The 23,305-nt window shown below is 38.7% G+C and overlaps 1 protein-coding gene across 11 annotated transcripts in view; it reads left to right on the top strand.

Annotated features, from left to right (window-relative positions):
- NAV2 (neuron navigator 2) overlaps positions 1-23,305 on the top strand; it is a 783,367-nt gene that overhangs the window by 629,975 nt on the left and 130,087 nt on the right. For all 11 annotated transcript variants that reach the window (XM_042439006.1, XM_042438987.1, XM_042438971.1 and 8 more), the window contains one exon: positions 7,827-7,949. In XM_042439006.1, the coding sequence (XP_042294940.1) occupies positions 7,827-7,949 (123 nt within the window). The remainder of the gene's footprint in view (positions 1-7,826; positions 7,950-23,305) is intronic.

Below are 23,305 nucleotides of genomic sequence, written 5' to 3'. Positions count from 1 at the left end.
GAATCTTATGGTGCATCTATAGTCATGATTTCATGAATATTAAACAAATGTCATGTCACAGTGCAATACATTTTGGACAACCAGCCATTAGAATGTAGTCTCATCTCTTCAGTACTTGTTGTAACTTGATGTTTTGCTGGAGGTTCACAGACTGTCATAACAAGTCTGCCAGTGTCAAGAAAAGCAGTTTAAACTCCTGCTCTGGTGGTAGAAATAAATGAAGTGATGAAATTGAGAAGAGTGAATCATAAACAGCCTGTGCTGCAAAAACACCCCAAGAGGAAAATTCACACTTTTAGCAATGTTTAATGTTCCCATGGTTATGTACTTTTACTTTTATACAAGTAACAAACACAGATGTGCCTGTGGAGTTGGGAGTGAAAAGTTAAAAAGTTAAAAATGACCCAAACTGTTCTGTGTGCTGGCTGGCTTAACTTTTCAAATCTCTCCTGATAATGTACAGTGCAATCCTATCCAAAACATGCACTGGCTGTAATGGATTAGAAATAGACAGGATCTGACTTTCGCCAACAAGAATCTGGGAGCACAGCTGTTCTGTGGAAGATCCAAAAGAAGGGCACAGCAAGGGAGGAGCTGAGTGATGTCATGTCCAAACCTCCCTCAACTCAGTGACATAGCCATTGTGCTGCTACAAATCTAAACCAGGGCCAGGATAGGCTTAAGAAATTTCCAAGAGCCCTAGTCTAAATCTCCCTCAGCACAGAGACACAGCCACTAGGCTGACCCAAATTCAGGCCAGGGCCAAGGTAGTCTTCAATAATATCGGACATCCTTACCCAAAAAGAGGTTTGGAGTCAACACATCTTCAGCTGTCCTAGTGCCAGATCAGTTGGCTCTCAGCTGTCTTGGTGAGTTAAGATTGTGATCTCAAATAGTGGCAGTTCTACACCCAGTAATCAATAAATGAAGCAAAAGTATTATGTACAAAATATAGAATGTGGTTCAGATATTATGCTTTCACTTGTTTGCTTTTCTCGTGTCTATTTTAGGCAACTGCTAATTTTGTTAAGGCTCTGTTGTTCTTTTTAAATTTTATTTCTTTTTGCACATTGTTGACGGGTATTCATGAATTTATTTTCAACATTTATTTGAGCACAAGCAGCTCTCTGATAGTGAAGGTTGATGGCAGCTGTTAAGTTCTACCAAGCTGAAACATTTGGCCATAAAGACGCATCCATTTTGAATTGAATTTTCTTTGTATGTGATGGGCCTGTCTACAGAAGCAAAATGTTACCTTTACAATAATGAAAAGAATGAATTAAAATAATCCTCCCTCCATTATATTATAATGTGGAGATTTTGAACTGGCTTCAGAAAAATGACTGGGCCATTTGACTCTACATTTCCATACTTCATTTTCGGTGTGTTAGTTCTTTGATACTTCTTCTCCCTGTGTCCAAATGAAATTGAATGTTCAGTGGAAACAAATGGACACATAATTCTGGTATTTTCTAGTGATAGTCAGGCTAATAAAAATGGGTAAGACAATGATGTGGGTAAGTGTGTTTGCAGATCTGTATTCACTTCCTTCTGTTTTTAAAAGCACTTTCAACACAGTCTGAAGCTGCATCCACCTGCAGAAATAATCCAGTTTACCACTTTAACTGCCATGGGTCAATGGTATGGAATTCTGTAATTCGTAGTTTTGTGAGACATTTAGCCTTCTCAGTCAGTGACCTCTGGTGCCATAACAACCTACAGTTCCCAAGTTCCCATAGCACTGATCCATGGCAGTTAAAGTGGTGTTAAACCTGGATTCTGCAGCACAGATGCAGTCACAGTGTTAGAATCATATGTAATGGAAAAGTTTCTAGTACTGAATCTTTTGAATGTGAGAATGGATACCTAATAATTTATTTCAAAATACCCTGAGAAGTACAAAACATTTACTGTAGAACAAAAAAGACTTGCAACACAATCTGACATATAACTATTGAGAAATAAGCAAAACTTGAAAAGCTAATTTGTTATGTAACATGTTAAAATCCCTTGAATAATTACCATAGCATCAACATTAGGAGTGTTTAAAAATGTAATAAAACATGGAAAATTCAAATGCCTTTGCTTTTAAAAAATGACTTTGGCCTGTTACAGACAGCCAAAATAAAGCTGCTTCAAGTCACAGTGAAGGTATGGTGTTTCAATGATGCATGCGTCCTAAGAGTCCAGAAGCCACACCAAAGCCATGCTCCAGGCTGGAGCATGGTTTTTGGTACGACTTCTGGACTCTTAGGACGCATGCATCTTTGGAACACTATACCTCCACTGTGACTCGAAGCAGCTTTATTTTGGCTGTCTGTAACAGGCCTTTGAAATATTATTATTTTCTTCAAGAATAAGATCATTTGCATTTGTTGCAGGGTGTTGAAGCATAACCTTTAGTGCCTCCATTGTCCTAAACCAGTGATGGTGAACCTTTTACAGACCGAATGCCCAAACTGCAACCCAGACCCCACTTATTTATTGCAAAGTGCCATGTCCCTCTGGCTTTCTAGTAAGAAACTCTGGCAAACTCTGTGCTAGGGCGACAGCATGTCTGCCCACAGAGAGGGCTCTGAGTGCTACCTCTGGCACACGTGCCATAGGTTCGCCATCGCTGTCTAAGCCTATTACTACATTAGCTTTAGAAGTTCAGGGGAATTATTTATTCCCAATGATATAATTATAGGGTTGAAATATAAGATATATTTATAGGGTTGAAAGCTGAGTGTGCGCACCATTATATTGTATGGTAAAGTTAAAAAACATTTTTGGTTCTTGTTTTCAGTCCAGTACAAGGTCATGGTAAAAACTGTTGGAGCAGAAGATCATCTGCCTATTAGCCATGGGCAGTTACTTCAAGACGGGGGTGTGATAGAACCTAGAAAAGCAGATATGCATTTCACCAATGGCTGCTTTCCCTAGGATTCTGCATTGTATAAGCTAATTGGAAAAATCATAGATTGATTATATGTGTGATCCAACCAAAATGCTAGTGATTTAGGTATATGCTTACCTGTTCCTCTGAAATCAACAGGTTTTTTTATGATTAACTTTGATTCAGTCTTTTTGTTATTTTCAGATGTATTCCTGAAGCCTTTATCATAAATACATAAAGGTATAAAGTTTGAATGCAACAAACAAGAAAAAGAATATACCCTATAAAATGGCATTTGGGAGAAAAATGTGATTGTCTATATTCTCTGTTGAAATTATCCTTCATGACATATGTTTATTTTTGTATAATGCTTGGAATATATATTAGATTACAGTATAATATATCTCCTCCCCCGAAGTTCATTCACACAATAAATTAAATGCCCTGAAATGCTTTAATTTATAACCCGGTCTCTTACATAACAGTTTCATTTACATTTTTTTCCATTTTAAAGCTGATTTCTGTAAACTCCTCACAAACAAATCTTACAATGAATGAAAGACTTGAATCAAGCTACCTTCTATCAGTGCCATTGAAACTGGACTCCTTGTTTATGCAGTGAAGAGAAAAGTATTGTGTCTTGTCCCCATGGACAAAGCAGAACTGAGAATAGCCCTGTCCCTGGTTTTAACTAGCTTAGCAACCTCTTTGTGAAATCCCAGAGGGGCAATTGCCTATTGTTCTTGAACCCTGCAGAGACTGACAAAGCTAACTTACACCCACCACATTTCCCCCCCTTTCCTTCCTGTTGCATGCCAAGTTTAATGATTGAGGTAGGCATCAAAGGCTTTATCTGTTACAGCTCACACTGTAACACAAGTGACTGGGGAAAAAGATGGGCAGAAATAAGGTTAGTACATTTCTGGGCTAAGATCGTTTTTCTTTTAGCCCTTGCAAGATTCTCCATTTAGGAGTAACTACTTTCAGATTTCCAGTATGATGGGAAGGCTTCTTTCTCCCTTTTCATTACAAAGATGAATCTCTAGAAGAAAAGTCAGTGAATGGCAATGAACTTTGCAAAACTGAAGGACATATTCAGACTCCAAATAATTTAATCACTGTTTTCAGATGTGCTACGGAATAACTGAAAGAAAATAACTCTTTCATTCACAGCTAAGTAAAGTATCTTGTTTGACTGAACATTTATCAAAGACTTTTCTTTTCTTTCTCTTTATTGATTGCTCATTTGGATTGTGTAGCCACTAGAAAGTAGGAGAAAGGAGGGGCAGCACATGTTTTAGATGGAATATTGGAAATGTTTGTCTTATTGTGTAGTGAAAAGCCCCCACCCCATGTCCAAAGGTCCAAATGATAGTTGACTGAAAGAATTATATTAATGTTTTAGGATAAATGCAGTTAAAATGTCACATTTGTATTTGTTAGACTCTAAAATATTCAATTCAATGACAGTATTTTATGGTGTGAGCAATACTTATTCTGTCTTTTTCAAGAATTTTTTTTTTTAAAAAATCAATTTTTAGAATTATCATTTTTTCCTCATGGTTTGTGTTTTATTTTATATTGTACATTAGGAAACTCCATTCCATTTTAAAGTAGTTTCTTTCATGTGGTAATTTACCCTTTGTTAATCTTCATGCACTGGAAATAATTCCACTTTACTAGAACTATTGAATTGAACTTACTATGTGTGTTACTAATATGTGTGCATATTGGTGAAAAAAATCACCAAAATATCAGTGTATTAGTTGTTCCAGAACAAGATCTTTCTCACATATTGGTTTAGGAATCAGAATATAAGGTCTGTTGCTGTTTGCCTTACTGTCTCATTGCCCCCAATCCCCAATATACAATGGTAACTTAATTACTGCTGTAAAAACCTTCAAATCTGACGATAATAATACAGGAATCAAATTTGTCTGAGCTACACTAAGTAAGAAACATTGGGTTATCTCCCAACTATTTGCCCCCCCCCCATTAAATTAGTCAAATTGTTCACGGGAGATCCTGGAACCAAACCTCAGCAGATAACAAAGGCCCACTGTATAAATCTATCTAGACAGAGGCAGAAAGAGATGGAAGTGATCCTATCCTCAGTTTCCTAGGATTCTTCTCTTTTCTTTAAACTTCATCTTTCAACATCTTCTGTCTTCATTCAAATATCTGCTTGCAAAATCTCACTGCCCAGTCCCACTTCTCAAAAGAAAGAAATCCACACTAGTATTCTACAATCTCTGTAGCCAATCAGAGCTTCCTAATACTCTGTATATACGTCCATATGCATGTTATATAATTGTTCATCTGTGGCAGGGATGCAAGAAAGTCACACTGAACAAATGGGATAGCAAATCTGACATAAAACATAGAGGAACATACTTCTTAAGAATATGTGACTGCCATTTTTCAGTGTGGTCCAATGAATAGAATGCAGTGCATATTTAAGGTCAGCCATGGATCCATTGCATTTCCTGAGCCAAGTCCCTCTCTGTGAAATTCAGTTTCCTGACTCATATATAGTGATCTACTTGACAGGGTTTCTATGAGCATGTTCAGAATAAAGAGTGTTGAACATCCTTTTAAGAGCAGAGATTTTTTAAGGGGTGAAGAAACTTTCTCTTAATCCAGTTCAGATTTGAAAAACCTCTACTACTTTCTTCTTACATTACATTTTCTTCAAATCAGTAGCAACTGAACTCCCATTCTTGTGTAGTTTCGTTATTCTAATAGATTGCATTAATTCTAAAAGTGACATCTTACATTAAGATTTGGTGTTTAAGGCAAATATCTTAACTGATATTTGAGTTTAATTGATATTTGAAAAGAACTGATATTTAAGAGGAACAAAGTCATTGGAAGGTGATGGAATCAACATCTTTTTTGGGTTATGTACAAGCTTATTTGAAGTTCTGGTTTCTTGTTCCATGTGGAACTAGATAGGTTAAAGATAGTTGTGGTTACCCTTTGGCATATTTTCATCCTCAAATGGGCACATAAATTCTTATGTGTACACCCATCTCAGCATCATAGAGATTTTCTCAGAGGTAAAGCCTGCTCACAAATTATGCACTGTGCTTCATCAGAATGTGAAAATACTGGCTTATTCAAAAGGGAATTTGAAGCTTTGTTTTGCTACATTCATTTTGCTGGAGTAAAGAATGCTTAGTTAATACACCAGCCTCTTACCATAATGCAGGGAGACTCTGGCTCATGTATTCTCCAATCTAGTCTGTGGGGAATTCCCTGATGGACATGCCTCCTTTCTATAACTGCATCTTTCTTTACCTTTAGTGTTTTGAGGCTTTTTTTTCCTTGTTCATTTATTTTTCAAGCTACCAGTGGGGGAGTATTGCAGGAAAAATCATGGGGAAGAGGCTTAGGCTAAGCAAACCTTGGGCTGGTCTTGGGACTGTGTGACAGTGAGTCTGCACATGCTGAGTCCCATGACAGAACTTTTCCCTTTTCCATGGTAGAAGAAAGCAAGAGCAAGCACTAGGTGTCTACATTCAAGGTCAATTATAAATTTTCTGATAAACAATGCCAAAGGATCAGTGTTTGTGTAGGGAGGATAGGGTACCACAAAGGGATCCATAGCTTCACTGTGGGAAATAAAAGGACACATCAAAGTGTTGACTGGCTATTTAACTGAATTCAAGTTGTACTAAGCAATACAAAAACTGTAGAGTTCACCACCAGAATTCATATATTTCTGGAATTCAGTGGAAAGTGTAGCCATAATCAGTGTTATATGAGAATTTTCTCTGTGACAAGGATTGTTTTATTTCACCCTCAGATTTGCTATTGGTTAGGACAAAATAACCAGTGTAAGCCTTAAATTATGTAAAGGGCATCATTTTACCTTCTTTCTCTTGTCATTCTTTGAGAATTATACCAAATTGCTATCTTCAAGTAATAGATTAAACTATGTTTCTTTGAAGAATGTTTCTGAGAACAATTTTCTATTGAAAGCTTCTAACTATATACTAGTTCTGGCAAGTCTAAGTGGTTTGATTTTCACTGCCCTCTGGAAACTGTGTTATCTAAGCCAGGAATAGCCTGCTCCATTATGTGAGACAATATTCTGAAAACCAAAGCAGAAACAAAAACAAAACAAAACAACCAAACACTATAATTGCTTATCATATTTGGTAAATAATAGTATTTGCCTAATAATATGGATTTAATAATTGTGGAGTTCATGTTCTCAAGAAAAATGAGCTTATTGATGCTTCTTGGTTGAGAAATAAATACCCTCCCCAGAAGATCCTCTCAAACAGCATATTGACAGTGCTTATTTGACTTCCTAGATGGCATATGGGCTAGCAGTCCAATAAAATATCTACACAAGGCATACTATTGCTTCTCCAAGCATCTGTTGGCTGGGACATTACATACTGAATGCAGAATGTAATGTTTACACACCTACGTTGGAAGGATGTTTCTTCTCACCAAGTTGCTTTGCAGGCCAAATAGTCCCAATGCCTCCCATTGGCTATTCCCATTCTCCCTAGAATTAGGAAAAACATAAAAGTTTAGTTTCTGTAAGCATAGCATGAGTGTAAGAAGATACCTGGCAATTTTCAGCAAATATGTAGCCAATCCACTCTATATAAATGTTTGTTAGAAGAGTAATCCTGCCTAAAAATGAATGTTCTATCCCTCTTAATTAAGAAGATAATTTCAAAACTCGGGCACTAAGCAAATATCAAGAGCCCATTCAAAGGTGGAAATAAGATTTTGCTAGTCACAAAGTTCTTGCTATATTTTCACTGTCACGTTTTCCCTTAGAACTTATTTACAACACAGTGATTGTTTAATTTTGGTTATTTTAATGAATGCTCAAGGAAGGAGTCCCAGTATGATACATATTCAATCCTCTGTGTATGACTTTGGTAAATTTTCATTACTTAACTTTTTCTTCCTCTGTTTTTAGGTACATGACTGATGGTGGATTGGGTCTTTATACTCGAAGGTTAAACAGACTTCCTGATGGGATGGCTGCTGTACGGGAAACTCTGCAACGCAATACCTCACTGGGTCTAGGTGATGCTGACAGGTAAGCTTACCTGTCTGTCTTTCTTTTTACAATTTAAGTTGTAAATAAAACAAAGTAGAGCTCTGTCTTTCATAAAAACTGTGAGTATAGCAAGGCAATGGGGAATATTAGAGGAATTGTAATTTTGGCTAGGATCTTTTTGTTGAGAATTGACTCAGGATATCCAAGGTGAATATGATTTGAGTGTATTTTATATGATAATATAATTGATTATTTATTTTTATAGACTGGAGAAAACAAAATAAAGTGAAAGCAAAATTAGTCAGCTGAAAATTTATTATGCCTCAGAAATATGAACAGGAACAAATGCTTGGTTTTAATAAATGTGACCAGCCAGATACTATGCCACTTGGCTTTTCTAAACTAAGAAGCACATACAGTGGACCCTTATTATACGCTGGGGTTTGGCTCCAAAATCCCCCGTGTATAACTAAATCCGTGTATGCTCAATCCCATTAAATATAATGACATAGCAAAATGGTGTCCCTTATAAAAAAAATGGAAAATCCAGGTTTGATATTTAAAATTTATACTTTTTTGGAACATTTTCAAACTATGTATGCTTGAATCTGTGTATAAAAATCCATGTATAAGAAGGGCCGACTGTATAAAATTAAAGCTATTTAAAAAATCCTTTTACAGGTAAACACATAGCAATATACTGTGAACTCCCTCTTTTCCCAAGGCACATTCATGACAAAGGCCAAAGGTCAAACAACTGTTTTAGAAGAGGTACTCCCACATGTAGTAAAAAAAAATCTGTTTGTCACATTATTTTCCTCCCTGTGTATTATGCATTTAATGTGCTTTGTTTGGAGATTAGTAATTGAAATGTAAACATAGGCTTACTGAGACACACATCTCTAAAGAAATCTTGTTGGAGGGAGAAGGTAATTGAAGGTGATACACATTTATATTGGCCTGTTACAGACTGCCAAAATAAAGCTGCTTCGGGTCTCTTTGGAGGTATGCTATTTAAATGATGCATGGGTCCTAAGAGTCCGGAGGTCGCACCAAAGCCACACTCCATTCCTAAGCACCGGAGTGCAGCTTTTGGTGCAGCTTCCAGATTCTTAGGATGCATGCATCATTTAAATAGCATATCTCCAAAGAGACCCGAAGCAGCTTTATTTTGGCAGTCTGTAACAGGCCATTGATGTCTAATTTATTTAACCCACATACAGGGCCAAGTTAAAGTTAATGGTTGGTCACTAATAACTTTGGGATATATTGGTTGGGTTTTAGTGTAGGATGAATATATTCCTAATCACCATATACAGAAAAATATAGAATATACACTTTAGGGTCAAAGATCTATTTTGTCTCCTTTGTACTGCATTGATCTTGTTCCCTGAAAGCTGATAATGAACTCCTGAAATGATGAAAAGTATAGGGACCTTGTCTTCTGTGTGATTAATCTAGTTAGCGTGATTGCTTAGCTCAAGTCACTTGCTCTCTTTTACTGACTGCATTGCCAAGTCCAAGAATTTTGTAAATTTAACTGCCAGCTGCATCTTGGAGCTTGTCCATTCCCAATGAACAGAACAGAAAAGAACATCACAAGTTAAAACAATAACTCACACACTTGAAAAAGCAGTTTGACAACATCATTGAATACAAAGTGACAGTTTCCTTTTCACATTAGTGCCAAGTTTAAAACAGACAAAACATAATTCTAGCATAATCTTTGCTGGCAACTGTTTTTTTGTTTATTGCTTGGCATCTGTCTTCTCAGCGTCTCATACAAAGAACTACAGATCTCTAGCCTGATTTCAGACTCTTTAGGCAAGCTGTAGGTTCCTTCTTTACCTGAGAGGTTAGGTTTGTCCACAGTCAGCACCACACAGTCCACACTACAAAGAGCAGACTATGGTTTCCCAATCCTCTCAAACATATTTTTGGAGTGCATGGGAGCTGCAGTAGGAAGGAGAGATCACTTCCTTCCAGTTCTAGTGATGGAAAGAGAAAAAGTTCTGTTACTGGATATTCCTCATTGGATATTCATTGGATTTTACTTTTCACAATGCAGATTCAGCCTTAGTACTCAGATGTGCATCATTATGACTGACTGGATCAGTCATATATATCCTCCAACATTTCACAGAAAAAAAACAGGACACAGTGACCAAGCAACATTAGAATGTGGTCAAAAGGGTAGGAGTTATTAATGAAGAAGAATAAGCAAGCTAGGCATGGCTGCAGCAGTTTATTTTGCCAGTGGCTATTGGGAAGGGCAAGATTCTGCCTCTCCTTGCCCCTCCTCCATGTTAAGCTAATTGAGTACAAATTACTTTTGCATTCTGAATTCTGTTTGCAGCACTGGAAATCAGATGAAGACAAAACGGGAGGGGGAAAGAGAAACTGGGACATGTTAGAATCAGCCAAAGAGGTGGGACAGCAGATGATTCATCAAAGCTGTCCCTGCCAAACTGAGACAGTTGAAAGATGTGGTCATACATGTGGCTACTTGGAAAAACAGATGGTATAGACAAATAATTAGAACATATAGAATAGCTAATTTCTCTCCGTGTATAGCTGCCTTACATTAAGTTTATTGCACTGCTCTTTCCCACCCTTTCCTCCCGAGCTAGGCATGGGATGAAAACTTTTAAACATGGATTTTATCGCACACCTCCATGCCTAGCCAGGAGTAATCCAGTACCCGATCATGGTGTCCTGTACTCAGTCTGGACCTCTACACTTTTTGAAAGAATGGGAGGAAAGGACTGGAACGAGCAGTGCGATAAACTCCCAAATCAGACCATTGCTCTAGCCTAGCAGGGTTTTCTTTGATTGCTAGTAACTCCTGAGGGGCACAGAACAGGAAAAGTCACAGTTTGCTGCCTAAGATTTCCCCCCCCCCCACCCACTTAAACTGGGTAGAGGTTGGAACCTGGGACCTTCTACACATAGAGCATGTGCTCTAGCAGTAACTTGTGTGCTCTTTCATAATATTCAGGTGTTGTGTGAACCAAGTTTGCTAGTCTGCAAGTCATTGTGTCACAGAGCTGGGACAAGAGGTATGGGTGAGGAGGAAGGCAAACATTAGCTTTGGTAAAAGATCTTATTTGCATTTTGATATATTTTGTGCAAGAGTTCTACTCAGCTCTTTACTACTGGAATGTAAGCAGACAAGAGAGAGGCTTATTATCTACTGCTTGTTAATCAAATAAAAAGGAAGAAAAAGACAATACAACCTTCAAGTAGCCATCATGATGTTGATTCAGCATCACTCTGGGCACGTAGTCTCAGATAAAAGGTTTTATTATAATTGTAGTTGAAACTGTTTTGGTTAGGAAGAAATAGCATGTTTTAAGTAGTTTTCAGAAATGGCATTCTTGCTGCCTCCTCTATTTCTCACAAAATTTTGGAATCCAGAAGTATTTATGGCATTTTTATCCTTTCCCCCCGTCAAAATAATGTTCAAGACAGAAATGAAACACAATTAGTTAGCAACCTATATGATAATCCTCATACATGGCACTAATATGCAGGCATACCTCATTTAACAAAGCCTGTGACAAAGAACCCTCATTTTACTTTTCCTCCTTTTCTTCTCTCTAGCTAGATTTTTTTAGCAGCATTGGGTGTGGGAATATGAAGAAGGAAGGCTAGACAAACTGACTTTTGTTGCCAAGCTGCAGCAATAGGTCTGCAGTAAACAATTAAGGAAAGCTTGACTTGGGAAGAATGGGGTCCTACTGTAGTTGTGTTTGCCTGCCTACAACAGACGAGGCAAATGGCAGTTGCCTCCAGAATCTTTACTGAGCATGAGTGGCCACCCAACTAGACATCATAAGAAATAGAGGTTGGGGGGGGGGGGGGAGTCATGATAAGATGCATTTTAGAAAAAGTTTTCAAGACTCAAAATGTTTTTGTTTACTTATGCAAGGTTTACCTAGCCTGGTGGTTTTATTTCATATACTGTATACGTATTATTAGGTCTGAATAAAAAGTCTGCTGGAACACGTTGAACTACTCTGCATTTTGGCAATGTAGGAACCTTCTATCCTTTCCATATTATTTTTGCCTCTAGTAGCATATTTTCTGTTAAGGAAGTAATGTTAACTGAGGTATACGTGTGTATGCAAGAGTTCACGTGGGTATTCCTTACGCTACCAACTGTTGAAGCCCTGGTGCCATACTGGCATCAGAAGTACTCATCTGATGTGTATGAACCATGTGAACAATAAATTAAAATGTTACACACACACACACACACACACATATGTCAACATACATATTACACACACATACATCTTGTAGTTGGACCACAACAAGTTTTTTTTTACAACAGTAACACAGGATTTATACACACACATACACACAGAGAGGAAATAAGGTAGTTAAGGTTGGGCTAGGCTGGTTTGGTTTGTAAAATGAACTATTACACATTGTGCAGCAGGCACATTACACCTTTTAAAATGACTTGTCTTTTTTTAAAAAAAACCTTCTGCCACTGTAGTTTTCCACATACATCTAGTGCTGCTCTAATGATGCTAGTAGTGTGGTTTGAGATGGTTTTTTTGGTTGGAGGTGAGGGGGGAGATGGGTGCCACTGCTGGGAGAACTGGCACTTTTATGGTACTTGTAAATGCAAAAGGATGGGTGGAGGAAGAGCGCCTAATCCATAGCAATAACATATTAACTCTTAAGTTTAAATACCCTAAAGGCACCAGATCCTGTCCGATTTTAGAAACTAAACACAGCCAGTCCTGTTTAGTTTTTGGATGTGAGACTGCCAAAGAATACCAAGGCTGTAGGCTATATTTCAGAGGAAGAAAACTGGCAAAACTACCTCAGAGTACTTATTGTCTGAAAAAAACCTTAATTCATAGAGTCGCCACAGGCTGACATGCGACTTGAAAGCACATACACATGTAAGAAGAAAGAAGACTGGTGAAGAAGATAGGTCATCTTCCAAAACTATTTGTAACATTTTCTCCCAAATCTGGAAGCTACCAAAACACCCTTCGCATTTATACTTTGTAAATGGAGACAGTGATTTTGTGAATGTGCTAATTCAGTCCAGCCATCAGTTTAATAAAACAATACTAGGTTGTCTCTGGAAACTATTCATAGAAGAATATTCTATGTATAGGCTTTCTGTCCCATTATAAAACTTAATACGCCTAATGGCCTATGACTGAGGCAACCCATGACTGAACCTATCACAGTAACACCCCTCTGCCCAAATGCTTATTGTTGAAATATTCCCACTAGAGCATCTGTTGTATTTCCAGCTGTTCTGGTTACTTGTGCTTTCTGATTAGTTATAGATAGAATGAAGATTTTTCTACATTAATAGCATTAGCATCAAACATGGCCCTCAACAATATTCATTTCCCCTTCCAGCAGAACAGCACATTTGAATGTGGAAAATTAATTTAATGCCTTATTGTTAGGTTAATGGGGATCATCAAATAAACAGCTGAGCTTAAGTAGTACACTTGTATTTATATATACCCAGGCATGCACACCATTCAAAATGGATAGTATATAAATGCCTCCTTTAATTTAGGTTTGATTGTTCTATTTTAAAAGGATGTAACATGGCCAAAAATAGTTCCAGCTTTTCTTTATTTCATGTGTTTGGCTTGTGTTTTATGTCAGTAGCTGGCTAAAGTAAAGGTGTTTTTCCAAAGGTGATGAGACAAACTGAAAAGAGAATATAGTGGGACATTATCTGGATATAGTGAGAGGTGATATGAGCTGGAGGTTCTCCTTTTTGATGAAAGAGAAAAGGTGAATGTATACTTGAATAGTTAAGGATGTGGCACATTGTGTCTTTGTGCAGGGTTCTAGTGAAAAAATAAAGTCTGTACTTTGCCAGCCCTGGGCTGGGTGGTTAACTATGCATGCTTGGCCTCTCCCATAATCAAATGCTAATCATGGACAAATACTATGGCCTACAAACTATACATACACAGCTTGTAAGTACAGTTGGCCCTCTGTATCCACAGATCCTTTATTCACGGATTCAAGTATCCATGGCCTGAAAATATAAATTCAAAAAAGCAAACCTTGATTTTGCCATTTTATTTTACTATGCCATTGTATCTAATGGCACTTGAGCATCCAGACATATTGATATCCATGGGGGATCCTAGAACCAAACTCCAGTGGATACCAAGGGTCCAGTGTAGCAGAGACAACTTCTCATAGTTATACAGCAACTTTAAAGGTAAAGGTAATGGTTTTCCCTTGCAAGATTGCCAAGCCATGACTGACTGTAAGGGGTGGTGCTCATCTCTGTTACTAAGGTAGAATTCTAATTCTAATTTTAGAATTAGAATGTTATAATTAATTTTTTAGTCCCATCAGTGCTTTTCTTCTTTAATGCTTTTGCTGCATCATTTACAAGCAATAAATCTTATCTGATAGCAGTAACAAGGGTCGTGTTTGGTGAATTTTTTTTCTGGAGACCTGGGACTACACCCAGTTCCAGAACAACACAAGCCTTTATTTATTTCATTTAAAAAAATTAATTGCAGAGCAATTCTTCAGCAGTGCTCTGTATGATGTCAGCCACAACAGTTAGAGAAACGTCAGGAATAAATTATTCTAGAACATGGCCTCATAGCCCGAAAAACCCACAAAAACCTATGTTGTTGTTGTTTTGCCTTCAAGTTGTTTCTGATTTATGGTGACCTTAAGGGAAACCTGGGTTTTCTTAGCAAGTCATATTCAGAAGGTAAGTGTAACTTGCCCAAGGTCACCCAGTGGGTTTCCATGGCCAAGTTATAATTTGAACTCTGGTCTCCAGAGTCATATTCCAACACTCAAACCACAACACAACACTAGACAGAAATGTACTTAATGCATAAACTTCACCGAGTCATGCATTTAAGCCAGCACATGTAGTTCTGCCATAAATCCATATAACTTTTATACGCTTAAAATAAGAATGTACAGAAGAGTAACAGAATTCAACAATCATAGAATTCAACAAGATTTAAAAAGACTTTTTTCTCCTGGATTGTGCCTATAGGCTTAAAAAAAACAAAGAAAAAGCCAGATGTAGAAAATTCATTCCTCCCCTATCACAGACCATCTTCAGCATCTGCCTAATGCTACATTAAAGCTGGCTACTCTCTGAAGTGCTAGAGCACCAGTATTTTCACTACTCCAAATTAACATAGCTGCTCTTCTGGCATTTGTCTTCAAGTATTTGTTGACACTTGGCCCTTGGTAGAGACCCTGAATCTAAAATTAGCTACTTAAATGTTACTGTATGAATATATATAGTTGCTGTAATAGAAAAATCAAAGGGCCACTTAAATGTTCACCCCAGCAAATCCCATTCCTCAGTTAACTGTCTGGTTTGGTTTTTATCAGCAAGCTCAAAGAGCAAGTATGTTCCTAAAGAAAGACTTACGTTATCCTCCAGTGCAGTGGAGGGAAAGGAGGAATGGAGACAATCTCCCTTTGTATTTAAAATATAACATTGATCTTGAAAATCAGTTGGCAAAAAACAGCAAATTCCTATAATTTAGATTCTCTTTATTATTCTCCTGTTCCCCCAAAAAGGATCATTTTAATTATAATTACTAGCAGGAACAATTGAAAAAAGTAAGCAACTTCAAGTCCCATGCCTTGTACTGACCTCATAAATTTCCTATGGTTTTCTTAGGAGGCACGAAATACACTGGGGAATTTGCCATTGCCCTCCTATGAAAAATAGCTGACAACACCCAATATTCCTGGGCAACACCCCCCCCCCCTCAGTGGGATTGACCTTGCTAAAGTTCCAAAACCAGGCAGGATCTGGTGTGTCTAGGACAAGGAGGGCCACATACAGTACCCAGGGCCTTTTTTGTAACTTGCAGGACACCCTTGGGGTCAAGATGTTGCCCTCAAATGCTCCCCAGCTGGCAAGATGGGGCATTTTTTGCATTTTCTCAGACCCAGGAGAGCTATTTAAAAAAAAGGAAGTGTGCCAGGGCCTTAAAATATGACAAAAATACTCCCATGTCTCCCAAAGGCATTTTTTCTTTTTCTTTTCTTTTCTTTTCTTGCAAGAGGTGTGGTGGGATGGGATGCAGGGAGGACTAATGTAGCCTTTTAGCCTTCCACAGTCATCCACCCATGCTTTGGAGTCTTTAGGTATATGAACAAGAGAACATTGTTATTTTATACATGACATCTCTACATATTGGCTTAATGGGCCCATCCCATGGTGACACTAGCCTCTAACAACACAGTGAACCACAAGGTTCCTAAGAATATAATGATAACTATGTTGGACCAAACAAAAAACTATCTAGTCCAACACTCTATTCACAAAATGTCCAGTCAGTGGTAAGCCCAGCTGCAGGGCATGAGTATCGTTGCATCCTATGTTGGAGCTGCTGAAAAGGTCAGGAGTTGCCCCCAGTGATTCCTCTCCTCTACATACAAAACTAATGATTGAGCAGGAGGCTGCAGTTTCTTGTCTGATGGGCTTTGAGCTCGTCAGTGCAAAGCTAAACAGGGAAGCCACCACCACGCATGCGAAGGGATAGGTTCCTGACAACCACAAATCTTGGCTTGTTTGTCACTAACAGCCAAAAGCTATGCACCCTTTTCCTTATTTAAAAAAAAAAAAAAGGAAGGAAAAAAAAGATATTTTTGTACTATTTAAAAATATTTCATCTTGCAGACACTTAAGACAGAGCACGATAAAGATGATGAGAACTGATCATAGTACAGTGGAACCTCGCCATACGCGGGGGATCCGTTCCGGATCCCGCCACGTATGGCGATTTCCACCTATGCTCGAGCCCCATTGTAAACAATGGGGCTCGTGCACGGCGGCACGCGAGGCGCGACGGGTGCGCGCGCCCATTCAAGTGAATGGGACGTGCCGACCCTTCCGCCCCACGCGCGCCGGCGGTTTTGAGCGCCTATGCTCAAAGCCGCCGATAAAAAGACCGCGTATGCAGAGGATCCACTGTACAACTAATCATAATACAGTGCTAATAAATGCAAAATAATGAAATGATATTTACAAAAACAGTTCAAAGGTGACTAAAACCAGGCTTTGGAAATGAACTGTTTTTGGGGAACTTTCTATAAGAAGAGGACTTTTAACAATGTGCTGTCCAATTCTTATTTCTTGCTTTAGAATGGAGATATATTCAACTGTTCTGAACTGCATACTGTAGACTCTAATTGTATTCTCTTTTTATATGTTTGTACCTATACCAATTTTATTCAGTAACTGTTTTAAGTTTTTGTAAGCCACCCTGAGTTCCAGTTCTGGGTAAAAAGTGAAAAATAAAACATTAGCTACATGCAAGCAGACTAAACAATACACCAACTTTTAAAATGCAGCATTATAATGGTGACTGTCAGTGTGAAGTGGAGATTTTGAGCCAAAGTTAGGGGCTTATAGCACAGCTTTATAATGTGACTTACTGTTTCTGACTTTGAAAAATGGCCATCGAAGCACATTAAGGGATTGCAGGCTGCATCCGGGCTGTACTAAGATGGCAGATTGGGAGACAAAAGGCATGCAATAAGACCAGGGAGATTACCGCACTGCGTTCTGAGAACGTTCTCAGAACGTGATGAGAACGGAACACATTTAAGAATACCGCACGTATGTGTTCCAGTCGGGTTCTGAGAACGTTCTAAATGTGTTCTACATGTGTTCCAGGAGGGTACGGATTGAATGTGTTCCCAGAGAGCTGTAACGTGATGAGAATGTTCCAACAGAGGTCTGTGCGGTATTCTTATCCGTTCTCAAATCCGTTCTCTCATTCCTCTGTCTCCTGATTGGCTGAAAGAATGACAGGCAGGGAGGCAGGCAGGCCAGCGACTGCAGTGAGGGAAGGTGTGTGTGTGTGTGTGTGAGAGAGAGAGAGAGGGGGGGGGAGGGAAGAAGGAGGGAGTGAAGGAAGGAAAAAGGGAGGAAAGGTGGAACAAGGAAGAGAAGAGAAAAGCAGGGAAAGAGAGAGAAAGAGAGAGGGAAAGAGGAGACCAGAGCAGAGAGCAAGAGGGAGAGGGTCTGGTTGCTTCTGCGGGGGCCTCTAGTGTCATGTCCAGTGGGGCTCCTGTGCTGTCACAATGCAGGAGGCAGGGATGCCCAGGACCTTCTCCTCCTTCCCTCCAGGAGGGAACCCATAAAAGCTCCTCTGTTTGGAGCACCACACAAAAGCAAGCAAACAACTCCCAGAATTCCATAGCAAAAAGCCAGACAAGAGTTAAAGCGGGGAGGGAAGCTCACAACCTGAAGGCACACATTACATGCACACACACAGGAGCAAAAGGGTGTCAAGCTGCCAAAAAGGGGAAATGGGATGACAGCAGAGGACTCTTCTTTTCTAACCGATTTAAAGAGCTGCAATGGCTGCCGGGGCTCTGCCCTTGGTCCAGTCCCCTCCCTTTCCCTCCGCTTGAAGGGACCTCCGTGGAGCTCCCTTAAAGCCCAGGCTGCCAAGGAGGGGACTCTGCCCTTGGCCCATCAAGTTACATAGGTTTTATCCGATTTTCTTCAAACATATGCCAGCATATGAAGCCCCAACGTTTTATAGGGGCTTGCCTTCCTTCCTTCTCAAGAGAATCCTCGGACTCCCTTCGGAGGGAAGACAAGCTGGGGGGGGGGGCGCTTGCCTTCCTTCCCTCCCAAGGGAATCTTCGGAGAGAAGACTTCTCAGTGAGGCTGAGAAGCACTCTCCCGGCCAGAGTCCCTAGGCTTACTGAAATCCCCCACCTCCCTTCCCCATAGAAATCAATCCAGAAGTTTAAAAGGAGCAGAGGAGAGCCCTTTGGGTCTGCATCTGGGAGAGATTTTAAACTCCGTTTTTTGATTGATTCCTATGGGGAAAGAGGGGAGAGAGAGAGATGGCAGGACATCCCCATAGCCAGGGCTCTCTGCTCCTTTTAAACTCCGTTTTTGGATTGATTCCTATGGGGAAGGGAGGTGAGGGATTTCAGTAAGCCGAGGGACTCAGGATTGGCGAGCTCCATGCCCCAAGCCTCCCTTTTTCCTCTTTCCTGGGAGCAGCGCCTCTCCCGAGCCGTCCAACCACTGAGTGGCAACGTTATCAGTACACAGCCCACAATACAGCAAACCGTTCTGGGAACGGTTTCAAGAAAAAGGAAGCGCTGTGCGGTAAAATGCGTTCCAATCACGTTCTGATCACGTTTCAGTTTACTCAATGCGATAATATCCGTTCCAGGAACGTTCTCATCACGTTACGTGCAGAACGTTCTGAGAACGATATGCGGTAATCTCCCATGATACAGCCTGAATTAGGCTAAATTCGGGAGTGGTAAGTAATATTATAAAACCTGTGCAATAAGCTCCTTGGTTTCTGTTTCCCAAAAATCCAGGTTCATTTAAAATACACATTTGTGCATAATATCACAAACACAGTATAATGTTCCTAAATGATGTGGAAATTAGGTTTAAGAACTCAGGAGACGTTCCTAATAGGCCTTTGTGCTTGGGATTCCATTGTTGTTGAGTTTATCTGCTGACCTTTCAGATTTCATCTCTTTGTACTGTTCATTCACTTTAGATAACACTGCATCTACAAGATCAAATGTAACAATAGCATTTAAACAACACACCAATCCTTTTAAATATGGCACCATATACATAATAATTCATTGGGGAAGGAGGGTGTGCCAAAGTTACAACCCTTCAGTTGTGTTTTTAATAATAATATATACAAATGATTTTCTCTTAATTTGCTTACATAGGTGACAATGAGAGGCTGAGGCCGCAAACTAGTACCTAGCTTGGAATAAAATTATATTAACAATACTGAGAATTACTTTGTAGTAGAAGTAGCAGTTTTAAATAAACATAGCTAGAACTCAGTTGTACCTCCTGTTTAGTGCATTTTCATCCCAACTTTGTCATCTGTGTCAGAGTTTTTCTATAATGCTTTAGCAATATGAATCAGACTTTGAAGGTTCATTTTTATGGGAAATTTATTGTTGCCTTGCTCAGTTCTGGTCTCTCCTCATGGAAACTGGCAGTAAAGTAAGTGTTGTGATATTTTTGAAGGGGAAACCACTTCTCATGTTACTGATATACATGCATTGAGCAAGACCTACTGACCTTCTGGAAATTATCATACTGCTGAAGGCTATACTGATGTTTATCAGAATGGGAATAGTCAATGAGTCGCTTGAAAGGTTATAAGTGAGCAAGGAATTCTGGTACTTGAGCAATATCGGAGTAAAGGTTTACTTTTACATGATTTCTGTCAACACTTGTAAAATCCCTAAAGGTCCAGATGGGACATTTAGTTCAATGCATTGTTGCCTTATACCGTTGCCTAATTTGAACAAATTCTCATATTTTCTTAATGTAATTACTCTTCAGTTTAATCTTCTCTAATAATATCACACTGTGAATTATTTTCTCTTTGAATTAGCAAACTAAGCAGAGTCTTTTGCATGGATGGCATGAAAGGAGTGAACTGATACTCCTTTTTTTCTTGCTTCCTACTGTATACTACTATTCTGTTAAGTTTTCATAAAACAGGAGTGTTACAAATTCAGAAAAAGACCCATATTTTCATTAAAGCAGAGATGGGGTGCATGCTGGCCTTCCTGCACTTCCACTGTTCCATCCCCTCGGCTGTACTGATTAGCGAAGATCGAACTTACAGTCTGCAATATCCAGGAGACCACATTTTCCCCAACCCTGCATGAGGGAGACATTGGCAAATACATTAGTGCATGTGTAGACTCATAGACCAATCCCAAATAATATCCAGTGAATAGTATCAAGAGTGAGAAAAGGCCTATTTAATATCCATTACAGTATTTGCTTCTGAATTCAACCTTTACATACAAATATTACACACATGGCCTACATATTTCAAATTGCAAGTGCACCCTTGAGGCAAAGGGCTAAATGATTAACACATTCCAGGGACTGCTGCTGTATTATGTGTTTGTACAACAAAAGAAACAACTCTTAATCACTCTCCTCCCTCTACTGGATTAGAGTAGGAAGAAACCAGAAGTTGCCAGAAATGGCAGGCTCTGGAGCTGATGACAGAAGGTAGGAGCCACATTTGAATAGTGATAAGTCTATGGCAGAGCAGTACCATTTTTTCCTAATAACCTCAGTGTTCTTCTAACATAAGTAAAACATTTGTAATAGCTGGTATTTCTATGGCCTCCTATTTTCTGATCACACAACTATCAAATATGTGGGGCAGGCCTATCTGTCCATTATTACTGGATGAGAGACTTGCATAGATAGCAGTTAATATAAATGACATTAATATCTGCCTTGGTGCTGTGCTACAAAATCTTTCAAGGTATTTGTAGGACCTTGTCACATGTGTGAAGGTCAGATAATGGGCAATTCAAGATTTTGGCAGGCTAACACAAGGAAGAAAACATAACAATTTGGCTTGTTTCTCTGATGTTTAGGCTCCATTGCAACACTATCTCCAATATTAAGGAACATGCAGTTTTAGAGTACAAACTGTCCTTTTTGCATTTAAAATATGTGATCTTTGATAAAGCCTAACAAATTTATTGCTAGAGCCTGTAAGAAGTGGTGGCAATCCACTGTTGGTTAACTCCAACTGCTGATAACTATCCTGTTTGCCAATTATGGCTAATAGATATTGAGATATCTCTCTCCCATAACTTTTTCTAATGGATGACTTTAGGTTACCTTGTCTGTTTAAATATTTATTGGGATTTCATTTCTCAGATAGTATCTTGCTTCCACTTACTGTGTTGGTCGCACTCATTAAAAGGTTGAATGAACAATGTTAAAGAAGGCGAAGAAGAAGAAGAAGTATCTTAGGGATAGACATATGTCTTCTGGCAATCCAAAGTAAATATTTAACTCCATTCATAAGGTGCATAAGGGAAACATTTACTTTATAGACAACAATAAGAAAATTATTTTGCAGATCATTGTCAGATTACATTCCATGAATCAAATTAACAACTGCAGCCATCTGTAAACCAAGGCTGGTGAGGTGATGTACTAAGTTTGGCCTCTGACATATTAACAGGTATCTGTTATTAGTATTAGCACTTTTGTTAGATAGTTTTTTACTTTATGTTGGCATTTTGAAGCTGAAAAAAGATGTGAGAACAGCCTGGGGGAGTGAAGTTTCCTTGGTTATTAACCTGCTTGCATAGTTCTCATAGTTAATGGGGAGGGGAGGTCACATATGTGCACAGTGGTTTGTGCTTCGCCACTCTTGGGAATGCATCTTCCTTTGGCTTTACCCAAGCCTAGTGGCCCCCTATAATAAACCATGGGGAATTGGATTGCAGGATTGCTTGATTGATTGGCTTGCCAGTCAAGGATAATCTGGACAAAGTTAATTGTTTAAAGGCCCACTTCTATCACAGGTTGTGAAGGGATTTTGGATCCCATCTATGAAAGGTCTGGAATGCTTCTCTGCTGTATATTACTATTTACCACCATTAAAGCTTATCTTATAGCAGTATCAACCAAGAGCTCAGTGAGACTTGGAACTACAACTACAGTAAATCCAAACAGAACAAGTGATTTTTTAAAACATATTATATGAGTTTATTAATATACCGTAAACATTTTACTTTCCTATCTCCAAAGTGTTCTCAGCTATTAACTAATCCCTCATATTTCCTCTATTTATTTTTACTCCTCCCCCCACCCACCCCAGGAATGGTGTTTTCTTTTTCATTTTTTTCCTCCCATGAGAAAAATAATTTTAACTGTTTCCTTAACAATTTCATACCCCTTCTTCTCCTCAACAAACTCAGTCATTATTTTCCAAATATTATCCCAAACCTCTTATTTCAATTGACCAAAATAAACCCTCCCTTTTCCATTATAAAATCTAATATAATATATTCTGATACTGTATATATGTTGTTAGCTGCCTTGGGTCCCACTTTGGGAGAAAGGCTGGATAAAAATAAATAAATAAATAAATAAATAAATAATAGCTTCCATCTGTTACAGTTTCACTTTTCTTTATGCTTCCACCCATAGGCAATTACTTCATGTGCTGCTATAATTGTTTGATTAAATATTCCTCCTTCTTTTGTAATCCTTTATTCCTAACATTTCCAGTTATATGTCTTTCTTTATTTAATTGAATTTCCCCCCTATTATTTTATGAATTTCTTGTTCTATTTTCTTCCAAAATCTTTGTACCCATGACATATGGATATACAGTCAGCCCTTCTTATACACGGATTTTTTATACACGGATTCAAGCATACACGGTTTGAAAATGTTCCAAAAAAGTATAAATTTACCTTGATGTTCCATTTTTTATTAGGGACACCATTTTGCTATGTCATTATATTTAATGGGACTTGAGCATACACGGATTTTGTTATACACGGGGGATCTTGGAACCAAACCCCAGCGTATAACAAGGGTC

The sequence above is a fragment of the Sceloporus undulatus genome, chromosome 1 (assembly GCF_019175285.1).
Source record: "Sceloporus undulatus isolate JIND9_A2432 ecotype Alabama chromosome 1, SceUnd_v1.1, whole genome shotgun sequence".
In the NCBI taxonomy this organism is placed as follows: Eukaryota; Metazoa; Chordata; class Lepidosauria; order Squamata; family Phrynosomatidae; genus Sceloporus; species Sceloporus undulatus.
This window is presented reverse-complemented; position numbering and strand designations above follow the sequence as displayed.